Source organism: Pseudochaenichthys georgianus, chromosome 2 (assembly GCF_902827115.2).
Source record: "Pseudochaenichthys georgianus chromosome 2, fPseGeo1.2, whole genome shotgun sequence".
Classification (NCBI taxonomy): Eukaryota; Metazoa; Chordata; class Actinopteri; order Perciformes; family Channichthyidae; genus Pseudochaenichthys; species Pseudochaenichthys georgianus.
Window position 1 is genome coordinate 5,472,038 of NC_047504.1, and position 23,474 is coordinate 5,495,511.

Here is a 23,474-nt window from a genome sequence, read left to right on the forward strand (position 1 = left end):
TTGAGACTGCATGGAGTTTGGAGTAGTAGTAGATAAGTATATTTAGTCATGTTGTAGCACATTATCTACCTGTATGGATCATCACTCAAGGCTTGTACTAACACATGAATAATTTGGGCAAATGAATGTGGTTTTTGACTAGTTTGAATACAAGTTGAAACCTTGCCAAAGCTAAGCTCTCCTGCACCTCCTTGGACTCAAATAGAAATGTCTCGGAGTGCTTTTACCAAGTTGGTGAAACTACAGTAGCACTTCAAATCGATAAGGTCCGCTGGTTCGATATCAGGTGTGACATTCTGGAGGAGAGAGGGCGCCCACCTTGCCGGGAGGAACTCCTTAAAGACTTTCAGGTATTATTTTTGGATTGCTTTTCCTCTCCGTCTCTCCTATCTTGGCTTCTCTTTACTTTGAGTGTTAAGAGCTCCCTGGCCTGCTTGAGTGCTTCTTCAGCATGCTTGTTATCCTGATTCTCTTACAGGTGAATGCCGGGTTTCTGAACATCCTCACGTCAAATCAATTCTGAGGCTTCCCTGATTGGCTCTCCCTGTGCCTGTAGTTCCTTTAATGCCTATGTCAATGTCTCTGGGGAAGCACTGTAGCGCAGGCCAACTAAAGAAGTCAAGCACACGTGACTCATTGTTTGGGTACTTAAATCAAAGGACCCATTGTTGGCCAATGGTGCAAACATGAGTGCATCTGAGCATGGGGTGGGCACAGACGCTGTGTTTACATACAGTCCCTGTCAGCTCGAGGACTGAGTGCTTCTGGCCGTGAACGCAGCCTTATGGGTCTGCTGGCATAACATAACAAGTGGCTGCTCTCAATAATTACTCATGAGATGCTACAACAGGAAACAAATCACCGGGCTGACGGAGGCTACCAGTTGCTTTGGATCTACTTCTAAATACGCCTGACCTTCTTCAACAATTCAAAGCAGTGAGGTAAAGGTTTATAGCAGTCATTGTAAACTGTTACTATGCAGGAAGAGGGATCAGCTCGTTGGTCATAATGTCTTCTCGTGAGTGTACACATCTGTTTGTGGTGATTCTCACATTTTAAAAAAATGACTTCATTGAGTGTTACTTACAGTTATTGACTGCTGACTCATCCACCTTAACCTTCTGTTAGAGAGTGATTGACAGCTGCTTCAGTAGCCATCGCGGGCAATCTGCTGGGCTAAAAGCAAGCTGCCTATATATGTACACTGTGAAGGAATCCTGCCAGGAAAAATACAAACTCAACATAACACATACGTGAGTTAGTCATGCTGATTCCTACTTCGTTAAAAGCAGTTGTATAATGTCTTCTGTGGCACGAGAGGACCGATGACTACTGTATACAAATAACCCTGGTGATGTCACTAGGCTAGGTGGCTACACATTCATATCAAAATCTATTGTTTAGATTGAATGTACATGACAGGAATTATTGTACAGATCCTCTTGAAAAGAATCATGTTTTAATCATTTTAATATATTTGTTTATGATAATGTGAATAATGTTTTATAAATGATCATTCCCTCTTACAATGTCGAATAAAAAAAAATGGCACTAGGTAATATCTTTATCTCAGGATTAAGGCAATAATAGTGTCCTGATTTTCATAACACTATATTTAAGGGTGTCGCATGGGCCAAGGAGGAACCTCTTACATGTTTTAGTGGATTTCAATCACAGGGCAGACACATCAATAATTTTTCATTTTCATTAACATTGCGAGATAGGGCCTTGGCAGGGGTCTGTGCTCTTCTAGCACCCATGTATTTAATTAATGTACTATTTAAAAATATATATATTTGTATGCATTTAAATTATACAGGCAAGAACCAAGATTTCTTTTCTGAGCTGATCTATTTATTTAGTTAAAAAAGCATTTTATTCGATTATAATTGTTCCTCTGAGGCGTATTAATACACACTGTGTGTTGTTGCTTACTATGTCTATGTTTAGAAAGCTAATTGGAATAAAAAGCCATAGCCCAATGTATGGCAGGCTTTAGAGGAAAAGTAATCCTCAGGCATCTTTCTTTGGCTCCAACACCCAGCCGCGGTGGTTGCAGCTGGCTGGAACAGCGACGGTTCAATCTCTGGGGCTAAATCATTCAGGCTGTGTGAATAAATAGATGAGTGAATGAACAAACGAGTGCCAGAGCAGAGTGAGAGGCGTTGCTAATTATGTAAGGTAATTGTCCCCTTGAAAGAGACAGCTATTGTGAGAAAAGAGATTGAAATGCACGAAAAGATCTAATAGCTTCCATCAACGGGACAGCCCATTTACTTTCATTTAAATGTGGTTCACATTTACCCATGTCATTGTGATATGTTTGCTAATGTAATGACTCTCCCATTGATGTGTTCATCTAAATGTTGCAGTGTGAGGCAGAGGTTACAAATCAGCTGAAATTAATTAATTCGGTCAAGAGGCATAACATCTTCTGCTCTCAAGTGATTGATAGTGAGACATTACATTGGAGATTAATTAAATGGTATAGCTCAATATTTATTGTGATGGATTACCTATCACAAAGTATTGGAAATATTCAAATGTGGATTGGCGGTTGACATCCACTGGGAGTGATAATTGTACCAAATTCTGCCAATAAATGCTGTTTATTTCAATATTCTACTGGGTGTGTGAACACATTGACTGCTGGTGGCGCTATAGAGGAAGTAGCCAGTGAGATGTATCCTCTGGGGACCACGAATGTCTGTACAAAATTAGATGGAGCACCATCCAATCGTATATTCCAGTCTGGATGTTAATGGCTGGCTAACCAACATGTCAACATCATCATACCTAGCTTTCCAATGCAGATCTCAAGTGTGTCTTCAGTTGCTAAGCTGACTATACATGTCTGGCTCACATAAAAGGACATCTTAGCACTCGTAGTCAGACTCCTGATATCTGTTAGCTAATTGAAGTATTGAAGCATGCTTTGCCATTTGTTATCCGAGAGCAAAACATGCACGGAAAACACAAATGACGGAATTAACCGAGCAGTCTTTAAAGCCAGTCTTTGGATCTCAAGGCTAATCACCTCCAACTCGTCGGTGTTATGCAACAGTGTGCATTGTTCATTTGAAGGTCATCCCGGCTTTCATGCCATCCTCTCTTCCACTCCCCCCCCCCCTCCCTTTTTGGCAGCCGTTTACTTTTCGCCATGCTTTTTGTTTGCCATAAGCATTCCTTTCTGCAATCCAGTCGAAGCATGAAAACGATATTTGTTGTTTGCAATCCTTTATCGACTGTACTCATTATGACTCAACGGAGGCGCATCAATATTTCAAGAACCCATGGGCAAACATGGGTACTGAAGACAGGGAGTGATGAGAGAAAGAGATGAGTCATGGGCCAATAAAGAAGTGAAGAGTACATGAACAAATAGAGAAGGCCGATTGACAACAAGAGGAATGGAAGCCACTCGGGGAGGGGGAGTCTGTATTGTCACAGTGATTTAATATGTTCTACCTAGGCCAGCTGGGACAGAGTGGATTAACTAAAGGCCAGAGAAGCAGACAGAGTCACAGTGAGAGCTCGACGGCAGAAAGAAGCAGCCACATAGAAGAGAGACAGACGTAAAGCGAGCCAGAACAAAGCCCACAGGGATATACAATGACTCACATTTATGGTCCCAGACAAACAGTGCAGCAACAAATGGGATATGTTCAGACTGTTGCTTTACGGTGCATCTTGATGTATGAGCATATATCGCTGGTCACAGCCTGTGCTCCATTTTCCTCTCCGATAGTTTTTAAGAGTGTAAAAAAACTTTGCTGCTGTGTTTTCATCTCATGCCGTGTTGGTGAAAAAGGCTGCTTGTTGTTTTTGTGGGTACATGATGCAACATTAAGTCAGAGTTTTCCCTCAGCTATAGTTGCGCTTCTTCCCTGTCAGAACCATCCTCCCCCTGTGTCTGCCTGACAAACAATGCACTTGTTTTTCAATGTTATGTTGACTCTTTGTGTTATGAAGCGCCCGGGTGAAATATCTTTTTAATGAATATGTTTGATACAATCCGTGTTTTGTTGCTATCAGGCATGGGCACAACAAGAAAAGTTACAGTGCAATCTTGGAGATGTAGCAATATACTACTCGCGGGGCTAGTTAGTGGAAGGCTGTAGCATGCAAGCTAACTGCTAACTCACTGGCAGGCTGCGGCGGTGCTAGTCTCTAGGCTAGGCAGTTATATTACCCAAGCTAACAAGCATTTGGTAGCTACGGCTTGTAAGCTTATCTCAGACAGTTGCTAACGGGTATATGCAAACACAGATTATTCAAAAGACGCCAAGGTCGTTCCCTATCTCCTCTTAATGAAGGGGGGGAAAAATTGTGCTTCCTCATGAGTCATGACCGTCATGACAGACCTTTCCAACAAGTTTATAGGCCCTATAAACTTGTTGGAAAGGTCTATCATGACGGACAGGGTCAGGGTTGCCAACTCTCATGCATCTGGCGTGTGACACACGCTTTCACTCTCAATCTCACGCTCTCACGCTGCCCAAACTATTCTCACGCCAAAAACAAGATGAACCGGCGATCGTTTTTGGTTGGTTATTTACATGGTTATTTACAATGTTGAGTTGACAGCTACTCAAACTGTCGATCCGACCCCACCACATAGTGGGAGCCGGTTGGTCAATCTCCGACCCGTATTACGCATGCGCAGATCAAAGTAGGATATTTGGGATATCCATCGTAGCCAGGGTTTAAGATCAGTTTTTGGGTGATTTGTACTGAGGAACAAGTATCACAGCACCGACGGGTGAAAAATAGTGTATTGGTAACACGGGGTGTTCAGGTAACACTTAAAGACTTTGTTATGGAACCCAAAGCAGAGTAGGGGGCTAGTACACCCTCCTGAGGGTCCGATTGTGGATGTCATGCGAGCAAAACATGGTGAAAACAATCAGTCTAAATTAACAATCAGGACGGAAATATTCGGATTTCCAAAGGGAGGTTCTGTGAATAAATTAAAAATCAAGAACCGAAATAATTGAACTATTCATATCTTAGACTGCACTGTAACTTTTAATGTTTATTTTATTAGCTTTTCTTTTTAATGACTGATTTTAAATGCCATTTTCTTAATGTCTTTCATTTTTTGTTTTTCTTTTAATGTTTCTTTTATTATCTTTTACTGTTAAATTCCTTTGTCTGAATGTCTTTCATTTTTGAAAAGCACCTTGAATTGCCTGGTGCTGAAAGCTGCTATATAAATAAACTTGCCTTGCCTTGCCTTGCCTTTTCTAAGATCCAGTCGAAATGATAAAAAGTAAAAGTCTGATGCTTATTGTTCTACTAGGCCAAAATAGAGTCAAAGAGTATATGAGTGAGTGTGTTAATTAATATATTTGGCAGTTTGGAGTAAGTCTGTAGATTTGTTTGTGTGCGTGTGTTTCATGTATAGGCCTCTCACGATAATTCATTTTGTTGGATACATTTTCCCGGAAATGATTGCGATAAACGATAATATTGTCGGCACCGTTGTATGACCATTTTAGACCACTGACATAATGATAATATATAATAATAATTCAAGTACATCCTTTCAAACTGCTAGTCACATCCTCATGTAAATGTAAATGTATCGAGTTCATTTTTATTTATCGTAAGATAAGTCAATTAATTGCTTATCGCGACAGGCACACAATAAAACAGTGGAAACAAACATGTGTTTGACTTTCATTAGTGAATGAAACGTTGTGCCCTTTATAGTCTGTGTCCAATATTGTGTATTTGTATATATTGTATATATCTATCCTATAGGCCTATATATGCTAAGGTCCCGCTGCTGACACGATAGCAGTCATTTAGTGTGCATATGTATAATCAAACCCATGATATCAAAATCTCACTCCAGCCAGATGCCCAAAGTTGGCCAACCCTGTTATAGGGAAATGGGACAGTATTTATTTTCCACTACAATGAACTCTATTCTGTTGTGACTAGGCCTAAGCCAGGGAAATAAAACATTCAAATGTCCATCAAAAAGCTCACATAGGACATTTAAATATGTATTTAACTGTGTGATCCCAGGCAGACTTCCCTTTTGCATATGCCACTGTTTGATCCCCACACATTTACATATGATCTGCCCCATACGAGCACAGCTGCCTACTGCCGGCCTCTGAGCAGCTCGACTGGAGCAGTTGGACGCTGTGACTGAACATGCTGCTATTTTTAGCATTACTAGCACTCCCCACGGGGCAGCTTTGCTACAGGAAGGCCAGGGGCTGGTCCAGTATAGTAGCAACACGGCTATTTGTTTCCCATTTTCAGTAAGGAGGAGTTCAGTCAGAGGCACTTACTGCAAATGGTTATACAGTTTAGGAAAAAATGCAGTTGCTTTAGGGAGCTCTGAACATCAAAAAGAACCTACGGGGGGTACAAATCCCTCTTTAATAATCCAATGGATTGAAATAACACCTAATTAATGAATAACACAAAAAGTATACCAAATAATGAGGAGGTTTGGGTAGTCCCTAGAGTAGTTTCTACATCACCAAGCCACAAGAGGCTATTTTCAAAAATGTGCCTAATAATCTTGCTGTCTCGATCCAACCAACGCCATGTAGCAGCCATACAAGACATTACAGTTTCTAAATTATTAGTTTGAGGCCAAATTCCCAACAATTGTAGCCACAGTTTGAGTGCTTCACACTGTTTTTCAGGGCTAAGTGTCCCGCTCAGCGTCACTCGGGGTGGAAGCTGTTAGAGGAGGGTCGAGTCATTTAGCTTGCCCAACTGGGCTCATTTGCCAATGACAAATTTGACCCAGATCTAGTGAGCGGCAGATAAATTAAAAGCTTGACAGACGTCCAATGATTTTGACTTTCAAAGCTTGGCTGCAGAAAGTCCCTGTGTGTATTGACTGCTGCCTATTAACAGGGACATTAGCAGGCCAATAATGCAGGCTGGAGGTCTGCCGTACAGGACATGGGCACACTTAGATTTATCTTACACACTTTTAATATGAGACGTGTGTCACATAGATCTGAATGGATACATGTGTTTGACATCAACATATTGGAGCATGTTTTATTATTAATCATAAGTAATGGAGAAATATACATGTGTGGGGAACGACATACTAAGGTATGTTTCATCCTTTTCTGTCTTTTTGAATTTTCACTTATTTTTTCATTATGTGTAACTACTACTTATGCTTGTTGTATACTTATTCATACTTTTATAAATATTTATAACGTTAAAAAAGTATGATTTTATACAATTCTTTGTACAATACAAGTCTTTTTTTTCTCATAAAATATTATAAGATTCTGTGCCAGAGCTCCTCATTCTATATTCTGGGCCTCTTCTCCTCAGATTATCTAACCCAGGGCTCAAACTCCCTTCTCCAAGGAAGGGAAGAGGCAGAAAAAAAGAGAAAATTGGGAAAAGGAGTGTTTGAGATTGTGCAGTCGTGAAGCAGGGCCTGATGAAGCTTATCATTATCGAAACATGAATCAGTGTTACGGTCATTAATCTGCCTGTGAGTGTTTTCAGCTGTGTGTGTGTTTATGTAAATGAGCTGTGTGGTTGCGCCAACATCATTGGCTGCCCATCTCCTGGTCCGCCTCTGAAGATGGTGATTGGATTGACGTCGTCCAATCGCAGCGCACACCTGCTGGGGAGGAGTACAAAGGCACGGACTATCACCACTCTGGAGGCTCTGTTGAGGAACAGACGCCTCTCGCTACTTGCGCTTAGAGAACTCTGTTAACTGTGGTAAAACTCGTGTGTAGTGTGTAGAGTAGCTTAGTTCGTGTTGAGAGCATAGTTTCTGAAGTTGTGACTGTTGCCCTTAGTTTAGCGGTGTTGTGTATAGAGTATTTGGTTAGTTGTACCACTGTTAAAGTGAGGTTTTGTTTCGTTCTTTATTTAGTATATTAGTATTTGTTTTCCCTGTATGCCTTTAGACTCCTTTTGAGTCCTCCTTTTGTTTACGTATAAACTTGTGTGCCCTTTTGTTTGTTTCAGGCTGCCTGCCTGCCATTTTGTTTTCCGCTGCTACTTTAAATAAATCACTCATTCTACCAATCTGGTTGTGTTTCTTCCCTTTAGTTCCCCTAGCCTAATAGGGAACGTAACAATCAGACTGTGACCTGCTTTACCTGCTAATTTATGAACTCTCTTTTCATTTGGTTTCTCCCCCCTGACGCCCCTGCTGAGACTCCATGGCTCCCTATCCATCTTCATCTTCATCGTCCTTGCTCTCCGTCTCCCAGGCCTCTCTCTTCTCACAATATGGCCTTATGCTCACTGAATGTGAATCATATTTCAGTCTCTTTCATCAGTGCTCTCTTAATGTTCAGTGAGGGATGCCAACATCACCAGGCTCTACTATTTATACACGATGACTCTAAAGTGGCTTGGGCTGCGGCTCTGTTTTCAGCCTCTCCAAATATACACTGAAGCATGGAGCTGACTTATTGCATGCCTCGTTGAATTCTGGGGATTTAAGTCTATAATTGTGCAAATGAGTAATACGAGCTCGTGCATGTGGACGAACTTCACGTCACCTTCTACTGGAATTACTTTGTCCCGGACTCAAATGTTTCAACAGCTACGTATGGGATGGATGACCACAACATGTTATGTGTTCAGCATTTGAACCAACTGACTTTTCTTCGAGTGCCATTATACAGTAGGGTTAGGGTTTGTAGTTTTAAGGGAAACTAATAAACTGTGGGTTTTTCTCCGGAAGTTTTTCCTTGTACGATGTGAGGGTCTAAGGACAGAGGGTGTCGGGTTTTTTTTTTCTCCTACTGATATTCTGAACAATCTGTGCTGTTGTATTTGCTGTAAAGTGTCTCTACTGTAGGCTATTTTTATCATATGTACAGCACTTTGGCTCGACCAAAAATCGTTTATAAATGTGCTATATAAATAAAACTTGATTTCATTTTAAATGTCTCCATAACAGTTGTGAATTGGGCTATTATACTTCCAATGACGTCGTCTGAAAAGAAGTAAGATTTGGTACTGACTTACATTAAAACAATTCTTTCCCTGTGTGATGTACAGTATCAAATCCTCCAATATGTTATATTTAGCAGCTCCGGTTTCCTGCTTCCATCTATTCGTGTTAACATGGGGCCATTATTTAGCACCCTGACTTTGTCCAAGCACCCGTACCAAGTAACGAGACAACCGGGGCCAATTTCCACCAACAATACAGAGACACTGACAGCCAAAATGTTACTACTTAATGTGCTAAATGATGAGAAGATGTCAACAAATGTGCACAGCCTCTCAGTGAAATGCTTTCTAAAATATCTGTAAAGAGAAAAAGGCCTTGAGATGATTAAATGTGGCTGCTTCCAAGGCTTTTAGACACTATGTTTAACTGTAACAACTGTGTCTTTATGCTGTTCCTCTCATTCATCATAAGGTTTAATGATTGAGATTTAGTAAATGAACACACAGCCAAAGAATATTGAGTGCTTCCTCTTTTTTTGCCATGGAAACGATGCTGCCCTCTCATTGACACAACGCCATGATGAATGATTGAGCAAGGAAGCCTTGAGGTCTCTGGCTAATTGTTGAACACGTATGCTTTTGTAGGGCTGTGGGTGTTCGAGAAAAGACAACCTGAGTCACAAAACAATCTGTCTGGAAGAAAGCCTGCAGATATGCGTTCATTACCCAGCTATGGGAATGGATTATCATACGTCGGAGTGAATATGCACATGCTACGATAATACCTCTGGGGGAAAAGGGGTCTGACAACAACACGGAGCCGACTTTTACATCATTTTTTATTTGTCAAATCCATAAACAAAGCGAACGCCAGGTAGCCAATGAGTAATCTGAACGAGACAAATGAAGCGGGGAGTTTCACAGCTGTGTTTGGCTCGCAGCAGAACAGAGCAAGTAGTCTACGAGCCAAGGCGAGCAACAAGTCATCATCACACAACAGACTAGCAATGCGTCACCACACGGCTCCGCTGCCAGCTCCATTAAAAGATTTGAATCTGCGAAAGTGAGACGAAATAGATGCCTGGTAAAAGTTAATGGAATTTTTACGAGCTCAATGGACTTGATGAGGACGCGAGTGTCCTCATCAAGTCTGGATCAATTTCTTGCAGACACATTGTGGCTTTTAGTTTACTTAACGTTTAATGAAGAGCGTTTAGGAAAGGTGTTGCATAACGATTGATTCTTTTAACGAGGGGGAAATGGCTGACAATTAGCCAAAAGGCAGGACTGTGTACATCTTTCAACATGTCAGTTGAGATTTGGCAAAGAGACAAGAAATTGCCTGGAAAAGTCGAAAAAAAGGAACCGCATATAACACATTTCTCCATTTGCGTAACAGGCTATATTCAAGAGCACACGCTGTACGATCTATAACGAAAGATATGGTCACAGGAACAAAATGCCAAGTATCTTACTGACCATGAGCCAGACACATAACAAATGCAAGAGTGATGTAGTGACAGTGATGATACGAGTTATGAAAATAAACCAAGGCGACATTCCAGACCTGTGGAGCCTCCTTCAGAGTCAGCCACCTAAAGCAGTTCCTACTTAACTATGTTATCCTGTTAGCCAGATGTCATCCCATGGCGTGAGATCCGGTTAAATCATTTTGTGTTGGGTTCAATTTGCCAAACCCATCATATTTCAGCAAATATGCAAATCCTGATAATCTGACACCTCTAATCTGAACAGAAAAGCGATTTGAAGACACCTTCAGGCGCTGAGAATGAACTCTAATTAACTGCAGGTGATTAGTAATCGTCTCACTGTGATAAACTCCTGATTAAGAGCACACCATTGATCCTCCTTTCATGGAGTTTATCGGGTTCACAGAGTGACAGTTTGACTCAAAGACGCTCCGCTGCCACCCACTGGCAACCAGCAGCCATCACATCATGAACTTAATAGTACAACATAATGGAAAGCTTTCTTATTTTTGATGACGAGCCTGTTTTTTAAAATGCATGTCAATCATGAAAAAGTGTGTGCATGCATGCTTCTGAGAATTCTTTCCTCCCTGCATGCTATAAAACCATGTTAGCACCTCATCTGTCTCATGCACGTGCATCAGTATGTGTGTATCTTGCCCAGAAGGTCAGACAGATGTTGTAAACACGAGCCAGTGTCCCTGGAGGATCAGCTCGCCACACACGCTCTTTTGCACACGAGATAAAGCTCTGCGTGACGAACACATCTGCGGCTGTTGGAAACGCCCGTTGAGGATGTGGGCCGCAGCTGAGCGACCGCCTGGGAGTCTGCCGCTCGTTGTTATGGCTGGCCGTCCAATGACATCACACCGTTTCAATAAATAATACAGGCCACGGGAAGAAAAATACAGCGCATCTTTAAATATTAAGCTCAGCCTCAGCCAGTATACATGCTAATTTTAAGCTAACTCCTGGTCACGAAGTAGCATAGGGTTATGACATTGAATTGCAAGACCAATGCACTCTCCAAGTACTGTTTTCTAGCTCGAATTGATTGGTACATGGCCTACTATGTCTGTCTGCTGCTCAGTGCTGAGCAGGGAGAGTACTGCGTGAGTCCACTCCCTGATAACTCCAGGTGACGGAGCTCGAAAACAACGCTGATTGGAGCAGTAGGAATAAAACAAAACTGTATAGAGTTGAGATTCTGGGTCTAATAAATTGTTTTAGTATTTGCTTTAGCAGCTGTAATGGGTCGCACACTTCAAACAAAGAAGGACTGATAACATCGAAGCACACTAATGGCTAAGTGACACATTATTTGTCAAGAGGCATCGTCCTGCATGGTGTCACTAAATGGCGTTTGAATGACAAGTCATCAGTCATTTGTGTGTTATCACTATGCATCTTTTTGCTTTTCAAATGTCACATAAAATGATAATATGAAAGGCTCAGAGCAAGTGCTTCAGAAGTCAGTGGATTGAATGTAAGGAGCGTAAAGTAGGGAGGAGGATGGGATGCATGGCCACAAAACTGCCTGCTGTTCACATCCTGTCTTAATCCAAAACTCAAATGTTGACTTACGATGTAGTTTAGTTTGAATCGACAAAATTAACAAATAATTAAATGCGCCATGTTTCGGTTCACGTGGATCAATTTAACCCAAAATCATGATCTTTTCCTGAAGACTGACGCTAGTTTTGTGCCCAAACCTAGCCAAATAGTTGGGTTTTATGTGGCAACTTGAGAATGACAACATGGTGTTAAATGACACACTAAAAGCTTAAGATGCGTGGACACAACATGCAAAATGTCCTTTAAAAGTGGTGTGCTATGTATACTCTCTCCTATGAGATCATGTTTAACAGTCAAAGAAATACTGGAATGTTGAACAGCCATAATAAAACCAAAGAGGAGGTCTTGTCTCTTGAGACTGTTATGGCTCATAGATACCACAGCAGCCCAAACACGTCTGATAAGGAGAAACTAGGATATTAGCCTTCACAGCTGGACAGAAAAGCAAAAAGAAACCATCTTAAACTCTTAGCTCGAGTGATGTGGATCATTAACCACATTAATCCGTTTAATGTTTCTCAAGAGCCAGATGTGATTTCCAACAGATTCACATTTCTCTCTGGCCTGACGGAGAAGCTTCTCTCCACTTCCAGTAGCAGCCGACATGCCAATTACCGGGGTTATTTTTAAAATCCTGCTTAACCATAAAGCCCCCCAAAATAGGTCTCAAATAACAGGGTGTCGAATATCACCAACCCAGTGGCACAGATGCAGCCGCTGTGTATCAGTGCCACCAGCAGTCGACACTGGCACACACTGAGAACCACATTCCCCATAATGCATTGGCCCCTGTTGATTTTGTTTTTCGAGTTGAAAATGTTCCATGCACAATCATTAAATCATTTTAATGGGGTTTGATTTGATGACATGGGAGCAAAAAAGTATACGGTCATCTGGGCCTTTTAGTTTTATCCTTAGACATTTGGTAAACGAGAGGTTTTCCCATAATGACCCACTTCACTTCCAAAAGACTTCGATTTTCCTCTCAGAGAAGCCAGCTGAGTCGGAAAAACAAAGCAAGAGAGAAGGCCACCCTCCTCGAGAGCTGTAAGCATTTTTCACCAATGAAATGACGGAAAAACCCAAATGAATCACATCGAAGCAAACGGAGAGATAAGCGACATCCTGTTTTGACTTTCCAATTCTTCCAGAAATATGTCAACAACATGGTCAAGCAATATCCGCCTCGAAAGAGTGATTATATAAAGAAGAAGAAGAAACTTACAACAGTGATATATACATAGTGCACAGTGTCAGCACTCAGAAACTAGATCTGTATGCTTGAGGCATGACCTCACACTCACCACAACTGACTTTGCAGTGTAAGGTTGAAAAAAGGAATTTACTTGGAGAGATTTAGAAAACACAAACACAATGAAAATGCGGAGTTGCAGTTACTTACTGTGTTTCCTACGCCAGGCTTCTCAAACATCCTCTTCAGGTTATCAAGTGGAATGTCAAACCTCTCAATCCTCTTCGCAGCCTGCAGGTCCTCTCGGAGCACGGTATCGTGTGGTGCCTCTACCTGCGGCCCAGGGGAACTCTGGGAAACGGAGCCCGAGGTCGCCGACACTGTACTCGCCACCTCCTCTCCATTTCCTGATTGAATTTCCATTGTTGTACAGAAACCGTATCTCCCCCCTTTTTCCCCTTCAGGCTGGTACTTGGAGAGGAAGTGTATTGTGTGAGGTGAGTCAGCAGGGGTGAGGACGTTTTAAGAGGGTGAGGATCGGAGATGGAGATGCAGGAGTGGGTTCCTCTCTGTCTGCCAGGCTCTCCGGGTCTTGCAGGCACACTGAGTGGCTGAAAGAAAAAGGAGGAGGAAAGGAAAAGTTCACGGGGGAATTTTTTTTCCTCTCTCCCCTGCCCTGTAATTACTCATGCATACACAGAAGCCTATGTACACTCACAAGTGGGCTCAGAAAGGCAAATTGAGATATGAGTTGAGAAAAAAGACCAAAGAAGTGACGACAGGGGAAAGGAGAGGGGCTGCACAAGTGAAAAAGTGGAAAGAAGATGGAGAAGTTTGACTGATTCTTTAAGTATAACCCACCCTAATGCTCTGTAACAACTCAACAAAACAGCTATAATAACTAGTAACTTCAGATTTTACATAGATAATATACTAAAAATATATGATATGTTATTATTAGTTCAAGTTAAACCTCTCAACAGAAAATAAAATGGCTGAATTCAATATTACCTTAACAGATAGTTAGCAAGCTAGTTAGCAAGCTAGTTAGCTCTGACAGCTAGCTCTCAAAATGTTTGAGGAAAAAGAAGGATTATTTATTTTCATTCTTTTTAAATATTGAGTTTAAATAAGGTTAAGAAAATGAATTAAATAATATCCCAAAATGGTTCATTCAATTATTTTTCAATTATTGCTTTCACACATAAGCTACTGTGGCACCTCGAGCAATGCAGAGCAAAGCCACAATTAACACGGGGTTAAAAAGGAACATCTGCAAGCTTTCAGCAAACAAATTAACAACTTTGAACCTCACACATCCTTCCTGAAACACTACGGGGTGTGTACCAAAGCTCATTATCCCTGAACAATACAAGGAAAGCCCATTAAAACTAACCTTACTGGCCTGCGCTGCATCCATGATGGTGGATACATTGTTCATTTTACACTTGCCACACCAACACTTCCTTGGGAGTGTTTTCCTGCTTTCTGTTTTGGCACAAAAGGGAAATTAGCAAGTTAAGTCTGCTTCCTCCGTGACTCCCATTTCATTCAGGTACAAAGTGTGATTTTCACTACATTGGAGGAAATTGGGCTTTGTAAAGTAGATCAGTTCAAATTCCCCCCGTTATATTCATGTGGGCTCTGAGAGAGAAGCACATGATGGAGAGGAGAGTAAGAGGGAACCGAGGAAGCCGATGGAGATTGACAGCTTAGTTACAGGATCATGTAGGAACAAAGACAGCTGAGTTACAAGCCTAAAAGCAGTCACATAGAAACATCAATACAGCGAGAAAGGAACTGAGAGGCAATCCAGATAATCCAATCTTAATGAATGAACGGTCATGATATATGCATCTGATAGTACACAGTATCACTCCAATTACACCAGTGGCAAATACATTATTCAGGGAGGAGGACCAGAGGTATGTGTGTCACTCTCAGCTGGATCCAGTGTCCATTTAGGTGCCTCAGTTACAGCAGTTTCTCACTAAAAACAAATATTCTGTTTTGAAATTCCATTTGTATCCAATGTTTAATTTCAGCAATGGAAAAGGGTCAATTTGGAGAGGAACAGGACGCTAAGGACGGCTTGGAATAGTGGGGATTTTCCGTGATATGCATCTTGATTCCTTGCGTAGTGAAAGTGGATTCAGAAACATGCACACAGATACTGTTATAAGTGCAGGGCTAAGTGGAATTCAGTGTGGGAACAAACATAATGCCCCCTGACACAAAGCTCCAGAGCAGCTTTTCTTTAATACAACAAGACAACATTTAAGCTCTGGTGGGGCTTTAGAGAGACTGAGGATTCACAAGGGTAAAAACACTGTCTGCTTCTATTAAATAAACTATAATGCAGGATCTGTGTGTGCTCCCATGTGGAATTCCTGGCCAAGGACTCCAGACGACTTTATTCAGACAACAGACTGAAATACTTGGATAAGATAGGAAGATGGAAGACACTGTTCTCTATCTACAGAAATGTGTGTTCACATGTCAACGTTCCAGTAAACCATTCAAAGAGCTGTCACTAAATACCTCAGTGTACTTAAAAAGCCAAAAGGTCCGTCTGTTCCCAAGAAAAGCTCTAGAAAAAGAGTTCTCGACTCTAGCCAGGAAAAAGTGACGCGCAGCAGCTGACTGCACATTATTCAATCTTGTTGGTTGTTGATGTTAAAATGGAAAAGCTACTCTCTGATTCCAACCCTCCTTTTGAATCAAATGTGACATTAAGGACTCTGAAAGCCTAGATTTTCTACATCATGATCCAAAAGAGAATTACAACCGTCAGTTGTATTGAGCTGTACGAAGTGTTTAAGCATCTTTCAGGTTATTGTTTCTGTATTTCTGTTATCCAACACCAAACATCCGACAGACAGTTAGCTACTAGCTAACCACAGCAGAATATTAAGCAAGCTAACATAAGTCGAGTCGATTTAGGCAAGGCAAGGCAAGTTTATTTATATAGCACTTTTCAACGCAAGGCAATTCAAAGTGCTTTACAAAAAATGAAAGACATTAAGCATTAAAAAAGAAAAGCTAATAAAATAAACATTAAAAGGAAAAATACATGGATAAAAGTTACAGTGCAGTCTAAAATATGAATAGTTCAATTAAACATTAAAATAAAAAGTACATGGATAAAAGTTACAGTGCAGTTTAAGATATGAATAGTTCAATTAAAAGCAGCGACAAAAAGAAAAGTCTTCAGCCTGGATTTAAAAGTAGTCAGATTTGCAGCGGACATGCAGGTTTCTGGGAGTTTGTTCCAGATATTTGGAGCATAATAACTGAACGCTGCTTTACCATGTTTAGTTCTGACTCTGGGGACAGAAAGCTGACCAGTCCCTGAAGTCCTGAGAGATCTGGATGGTTCATAGTTTAGCAGGAGGTCAGTAATGTATTTTGGGCCTAAACCATTCAGTGCTTTATAAACCAGCAGCAATATTTTGAAATCTATTCTTTGACACACAGGAAGCCAGTGTAAAGACTTCAGAACTGGAGTGATGTGATCCACTTTCTTAGTGTTAGTGAGGACTCGAGCAGCGGCGTTCTGAATCAGCTGCAGCTTTCTAATAGATTTTTTAGTGAGACCTGTGAAGACACCATTGCAGTAGTCGAGTCTACTGAAGATAAAAGCATGGACAAGTTTTTCCAAATCCTGCTGTGACATTAGTCTTTTAATCCTAGATATATTCTTTAGGTAATAGTAGGCTGATTTAGTAACTGTTTTAATGTGACTGTTGAAACTCAGGTCAGAGTCCATGACTACACCTAGATTTCTGGCTTTATCTGTTGGTTTGAACATTGCAGACAGAAGCTCAGCGCTAACTTTTAAACGTTCTGCCTTGGCTCCAAAAACCATTACCTCAGTTTTATCTTTGTTTAATTGGAGAAAGTTCTGACACATCCAGTCATCGATTTGTTCAATGCACTTACACTTACTCAGTGTTTGAATTGGAGCATAGTCTCCTGGTGAAATTGTTATGTACATTTGTGTGTCATCTGCATAGCTATGGTAACTTATTTTGTTGTTCTTCATTATCTGAGCCAGTGGTAACATGTAGATGTTAAAGAGAAGAGGCCCCAAGATGGAGCCTTGAGGAACCCCACATGTCATATTTGTCAACTCAGATGTGTATTTATTTACCGATAGAAACAAAGTTGTTTCTATCCTTTAAGTAGGATTCAAACCAATTTAGAACTGTTTCCGAAAGTCCCACCCAGTTTTCCAGTCGGTCTAGTAATATGCCGTGGTCAACAGTGTCAAACGCAGCACTGAGATCTAATAATACTAACACTGAAGTTCTGCCACTGTCTGTGTTTAAGTGGATGTTATTAAAGACCTTTACAAGAGAAGTCTCAGCGCTGTGGTTTGGACGAAAGCCTGACTGGAACACATCGAAACAGTTATTTAAATGCAAGAAATTACTCAACTGTTGAAAAACAACTTTTTCAATGATTTTACCTAGAAATGGGAGGTTTGATATGGGCCTGTAATTGTTCATTACTGAAGCATCTAGACTATTCTTTTTTAAGAGCGGTTTAATGACTGCAGTTTTCAGGGCCTGTGGAAAAATACCTGAGTGAAGAGATTTGTTTACTATATGAAGTAGTTCTGAGGCCATGCAAGGCAAAACATCTTTGAAAAATCCTGTTGGAATAATATCAAGGCAGCAGGAGGAGGATTTCAGAAGTTGTATAATGTCCTCTAGGTTTTTATCATTAATCTGATGGAATTGTGTCATGATGTCTGAATTGATGTTAAGTGGACACAGAGACAACACATTTGCTGTTCCTGATGCAGAGGCACTGACTGCTTGTCTGATTTTCTGAATTTTATCAGTGAAAAAGGCAAAATCATTGCACGCCCTGGTGGATAGAAATTCAGAGGCTACTGACTCTGGGGGGTTAGTTAGTCTGTCGATGGTAGCAAACAAGGCACGTGCGTTGTTTTTGGTAATGATGTCAGAGAAGAACGATTGTCGTGCGTTTTTCAATTCCAAATTATAAAGGCCAAGTCTCTCTTTATAAATGTCAAAGTGAACCTGGAGATTTGTTTTTCGCCACCTGCGTTCAGCTTTTCGACATTTTCTGTTTTAACGGTCATGGCCTTTCTCCATGGAGATATTTTCTTGCCAGACACTTCCTTTACCTTAGTTGGAGCAATGGCATCTATAACATTTTTCATTTTTTAATTAAAATGATCTACTAGCTCATTTACTGTAGTGTAACAGGGGCAAGTGTGGAAGAAAAATTCTGAGTAAACATTTCCCTAGTATTTTCAGTTAAATATCGCTTTGTGGTTACCTCTTTTTGAACATTTGTGTGAACAGAAATAGAGCTCTCAAAGAAAACACAGGAATGGTCAGAGAGCGCAACATCAGTCACCACAACATTAGAGATATTCAGACCCTTTGAGATAATTAAGTCCAGAGTGTGCCCCTTATTGTGCGTGGGCTCCGTCACATGCTGAGTCAGTCCATAGCTATCAAGAACACAAAACAGTTCTTTAGCCCCTCTGTCCTGGGGGTTGTCAACATGGATGTTAAAATCACCAACAATGACTAGACGGCCAAAGTCAATACACACTATAGACAGCAGTTCAGTAAAGTCATCAAAAAAGCTTGCACAGTATTTGGGTGGTCTATAGATATTTAGGAACAGAGCTCGAGAGGAGGCCATACGCCAGTGACCACCAACTGGCGGCCCGCGGGCCACATCCGGCCCGCCAGACATTCTCATCCGGCCCGCACGACGGGGGTGACTGTGGCGTTGGCGGAGTGGTTACTGCATTCGCCCCCCACCCATTTCTTTGTTTACAACGTCTCGTGAGTAAGGTGCAGTACCGGAGTCCAACAGAGAGGCAGCAGCTGCGGGACAGTCGACTACGTACTGCGAAACCTTCCCTCCCCTGAAGAAGAAGTGATCCTTCGTTGTGAAGAGTCTGGTTCATGCGCTCCGCACCACAGCAGTAGCCCCGCTGCGACAGAGTCCAACAGAGAGGCTGGAGCTGCGGGACAGTAGCCTAGAAGCAGGGTTGGGTTGTAACGGAAAACATAACGGCGTTACGTAATCAGAATACAAAAATCAAGTAGGCCAACTGTATTCAGCTGGCGTTTGAAAATCGAGTAATCTGATTACAGTTACTTTCGTAAACCTGAAGTGAATACATTTTGGAATACTTATTGGAATTATTGGTGGAAAAATCTCCTCACAAAATGTAATATTCATTACCGGCAGAACTGTATGCACACTGCACTCTGCACAGCGCTGCAGCATGTCTGTGAGCGAGAGAGAGATGCAGCGTGTCTGTGAGGCCCCGCCCCCGCACGCAGATGAGAGAGAGAGAGATCTCTTTTAAAATATATTGAAAGTTAGAAACGGAGATGGTTAGATAAAATGTGCAAGATAACGTTTATGTAGCATTTCTTTATTGTCGAAATGATGACATTTCATAACGGGATGAAATCAAAGTGAATGGCCTGCTGCTGCTGAATGCATGGGGCAAGTGACTGGAAAAAGTTTTAAAAGTTATTACATCGTTTCAGATAATAAATAATAATGATAATTCATTCTATTTAAGGGTGCCTTTCAAAGCACCCAAGGACACCTTACAATTCATAACATATTCCAAGGAAAGGTTTTAAGACAGTACAAAGAATGCAGTCCGGGTGATGTTTTTTATGCGTGCTGCAGATGAGAGAGCTGTCCAGAATGACACCAAGATGTTGTGTTTGAGTTCTTGATAAGCCATTAGAACAGTAAAATAAGTGTCTCCTGTGCACCAAAACATACCCATCTGTTATGGAAAAAGAAAGTATTCCAAAAGTAATCTGAATACTATTTATAAAATTCTGGGCTATATAAAAATCGTTGGCCCGCGATAGTGTCTATTGGTTACATTTCGGCCCTTGGACAAATGTAGTTGGTGATCCCTGCCATACGCCCTTGAGCCTGGACCCCACACATATCAGTGAGAGTTTGTTGTGTTTTGTACACACACATCCTTATCAGGCTTCGGAGACTGCCGATGCTTTCTTGAAGGGAGGGGAGGTGGTTGACGTAGACACGGTGATGGAGCCGGGGGAGATGGTGCGGGGGTAGAAGACATGCTGCCAGGGTGGGGAGGTGGTTGACGTAGGCGCGGTGATGAAGACGGAGGAGATGGTGCGCGTTTCCGCGGTGATTTTGGTGGGCGTCGTTGAGGAGCGGGGGTAAAGGACATGCTGCCAGCCCTACGTATCGCCTTAGTTTGGTCTTTGAACTCCAGGAAAGGAGTATCCTCAAAGGCGTTGACAGGGGGGGGGGGGGGGGGGGCAGCGGAGACTCCTCCGTGTGTCTCATATGTCTCCCATAATCAGAACATTCCTCAGGCGGGTGCAGTGATGATTCTTCAGGGTTTTCTGAGCGATGTGTTGTGTCTTTCTCTTGTTTTGATTCCTCTTGCTGCTTGTCCTTGGCAGAGGGAACAGATTGATGACGCAGGCAGTTGAATACGTTAGAGATAAACAATTTCACTCCTAACTTGTTCAGGCAAACTCCATTTGCCTTGAAAAGATGTCTGCGGTCCCAGAAAAAGTAAAAATTGTCAATAAAATGAACAGAATGGTCAATACAGACAGTTGAAAGCCAGGTGTTCAGTGCAAACAATCTGCTGAATCTCTCCACTCCTCTTCTGACTGGCGGTAGAGGGCCACTGATGAACACATCTGCATTTAGAGAGTTGGCAGTTTCCAACAGACATTTAAAGTCTTCTTTCAGCACTTCTGACTGTTGTTTCACAACATCATTTGTTCCAATGTGCAGTACCACATTCTTTACAGTCAGATGTTCAGCCCCAATATGCAGGATCTTCTCAGCCAAGTCAGAGACCACATCCTTGGGAAAACAGAGTACTTTGGTGTTGTTCTTACTACACAGACTGTTTACATCTCTTACAGCAGAGTCACCCACAATCAGAGTTTCAGGCCCAGTCGTTAGCTTTCCCTCTAGCCTTTTACTTTTGGAGTAGCTATTGGTCCTTACCCTGCTGTGTGAAGAGGACGGGTTATCCAGGTCATCAGAAAGAGATCTCCGGCTCTCGGTCAGCGGAGTGTATCTGTTCTGGATTGGCACACTCGGTGGGTTAGGAGGATTGTTTGTAATTCTCTCTTTAGCAGCTGTCCACGGCTGTTTCCTAGTATGAATAGGGGTTGAAGAGGCGCTCTTCCTGGGTGATAACAATGCAGGCCAGCCGGTCGCATCACAGATTTCAGAGCGCTGGGCTCTGCCTGTTATCCGTCCTCCCAAATCCCATGGAAATGATTTACTCTTAGGCTTTGCACCCAGAGAGTTCGAGGGAGGACTACCACTTGTAGATGTATTACCCGGTACACAGCCCTCCTGTTCCTTGGAATCCTTGTAGCTGCTAACTAGCTGTGAGTTAGCATACCCTTTTTCATTATTTTGCAACACTGGTAACGTGGTGTCATTCCTACAACATAGTCCATTCACTTCCACATTAACTTCCAACCGTGGCATTTTCATTTCCAACACATCCATCTTCTGTAGAGGTTTGTGGAAGTCATCTGTAGAGAACGTAGGCATTTTGCTACCAACTAGCTTAAGCTAAATAGCATGCAGTAGCCTACCAGGCTTTAGCTGTTGCTAGGCCACACTACTGTAAGACTGAGGTCACCGTAAAAATGTTGAAATATGGCTGAGATCCTCCGTCTATTTACGAAGATGAACTGTCCCAGTGATAAGTTAATGTCCAGGAGCTGCTGCTCGAAGTTTTCAGAGAATAAGAATAGGAAAATCAGCATAAAAAGTAAGCAGAGGCAAGAGCAAGCAGAAAAGCGTCTGCACTGCAAGAAAGAAAGATAAGCAGATATCTTTAGCTAAATGATATCTTTAGCTAAATGTTGTGTTGTAATGACATTTTAACGACACAGCACTTTGTACAGCAACAGTATTTTGATGGTTATTTGGTCAAATGTTCTTTGTTTGGTTTTTAGATTGCATTATTTGTCTTTCTATTATTTGATGCTCCAGAGACCTCGTTTCTCAGTGGATCAATAAAGTTTCATGTTATTATCTCTTCTGAAATTCAACATCTTCCCACAGACTCTTACAATGTTTAATATAAGGAGCTGCAGTTTGCTTTTGTTCGCATACTCATTTATCCTCAGCCCACCTCATCTACTACAACGTCAGGCACTTCTTTCCTTCATTTACCAGAAGGCCTTTCTGCAGCTCTCAGTAAAGTACTCAGGGTTTAAGGGATTAAAAGGAAAGACGTGTACTTTGAAGCAAAAAGTGAACACATATGTTGTGATTGTAATTTGAACTCTTGAGGAACAGGCAAAAGGGGCCCAGAAAAGCTAAATATATGTTGCAGTGTTTAGTACTATCGATTCTAAAGGACCCACGGGTTCATATCCGATGTTTTGGAATGGAGGCAGCAACAAATCTGTGTAGTCGACCTCTGACCTCCTTTACAGGGTGACAAGCATTTTCCAGGTCCCTTACATTACAAACAAATAATATCTCCAACTGAAATTAAACACTTTCATATTATTTACTGTTCTGTCTTTTACATGTATTTTACTGGTAGCTTCTCTAATCTTATATTTGCATGTTTTTTCAACAACAGAAATCATTCTTATTCTAACTACAGAATAATACAATAGTCAAAATTTGACATCTAACACTACCACACTAAATGATTTTGAGTACACCTCAGGACAGAATTATACACTTCCAATTGAAATTGAGTGTAGTGTGCTTCTCTCTGTACACACTGTAACGCATCCTGCTCACTTTCTAGGCTCACTAGTAGACACAGCAGTCAGTGTGGATCCGATGACAGCTACACTACTCCGATTACTGAGGTTCTACTTCCTCCCTCGTCTTCAATAGTACACAACCAGTCATCTGATAGGTCACATGATAGTGATGCAATGCAGTAGCTGTTTGGTCTACCAATGAAAACAGAAGGTTGCATGCACAGGTGTCCTTCAAGGTGAAGCTGTGGTAAATGCATTGAAATGTTGTTTTTAGTGAATAGCTGGATTTAATCGGCTCATGTGGCTATGTGAGAGCAGCTGGGTTGTATACTCAGTATGTGCTACCATTTGTGGGACTGTAATATTCTCTGTGACAAAGATCAAAACAACACATCCAGGAAGAGCCTTTTACTAGTGTAAGTTCAGTAAAGGTTTAAATGTTGATGTATTCAGGATGGAAAGCTCTGAGATCATCCCGGGCAAATGTAGTTGGCTTGTTTGACTCGGGGCTTTTCCTGCGGT

General features: G+C 41.6%; 1 protein-coding gene across 2 annotated transcripts in view; it reads right to left on the minus strand.

Moving 5' to 3' along the window:
* The window catches only part of xirp2a (xin actin binding repeat containing 2a), a 47,713-nt gene extending 33,087 nt beyond the window's left edge, over positions 1-14,626 (minus strand). The window contains exons 1-2 of one of the 2 annotated variants that reach the window (XM_034098808.1): positions 14,576-14,626; positions 13,390-13,790 (exon numbers count right to left, since the gene is read on the minus strand). In XM_034098808.1, coding sequence (XP_033954699.1) covers positions 13,390-13,602 — 213 coding nt within the window. In that variant the 5' untranslated portion in view covers positions 13,603-13,790; positions 14,576-14,626. Of the gene's footprint in view, positions 1-13,389; positions 13,837-14,575 lie in introns of those variants that run through there. The other variant, XM_071205249.1, reaches the window with a different exon arrangement.
* Positions 14,627-23,474: the final 8,848 nt, after the last annotated feature.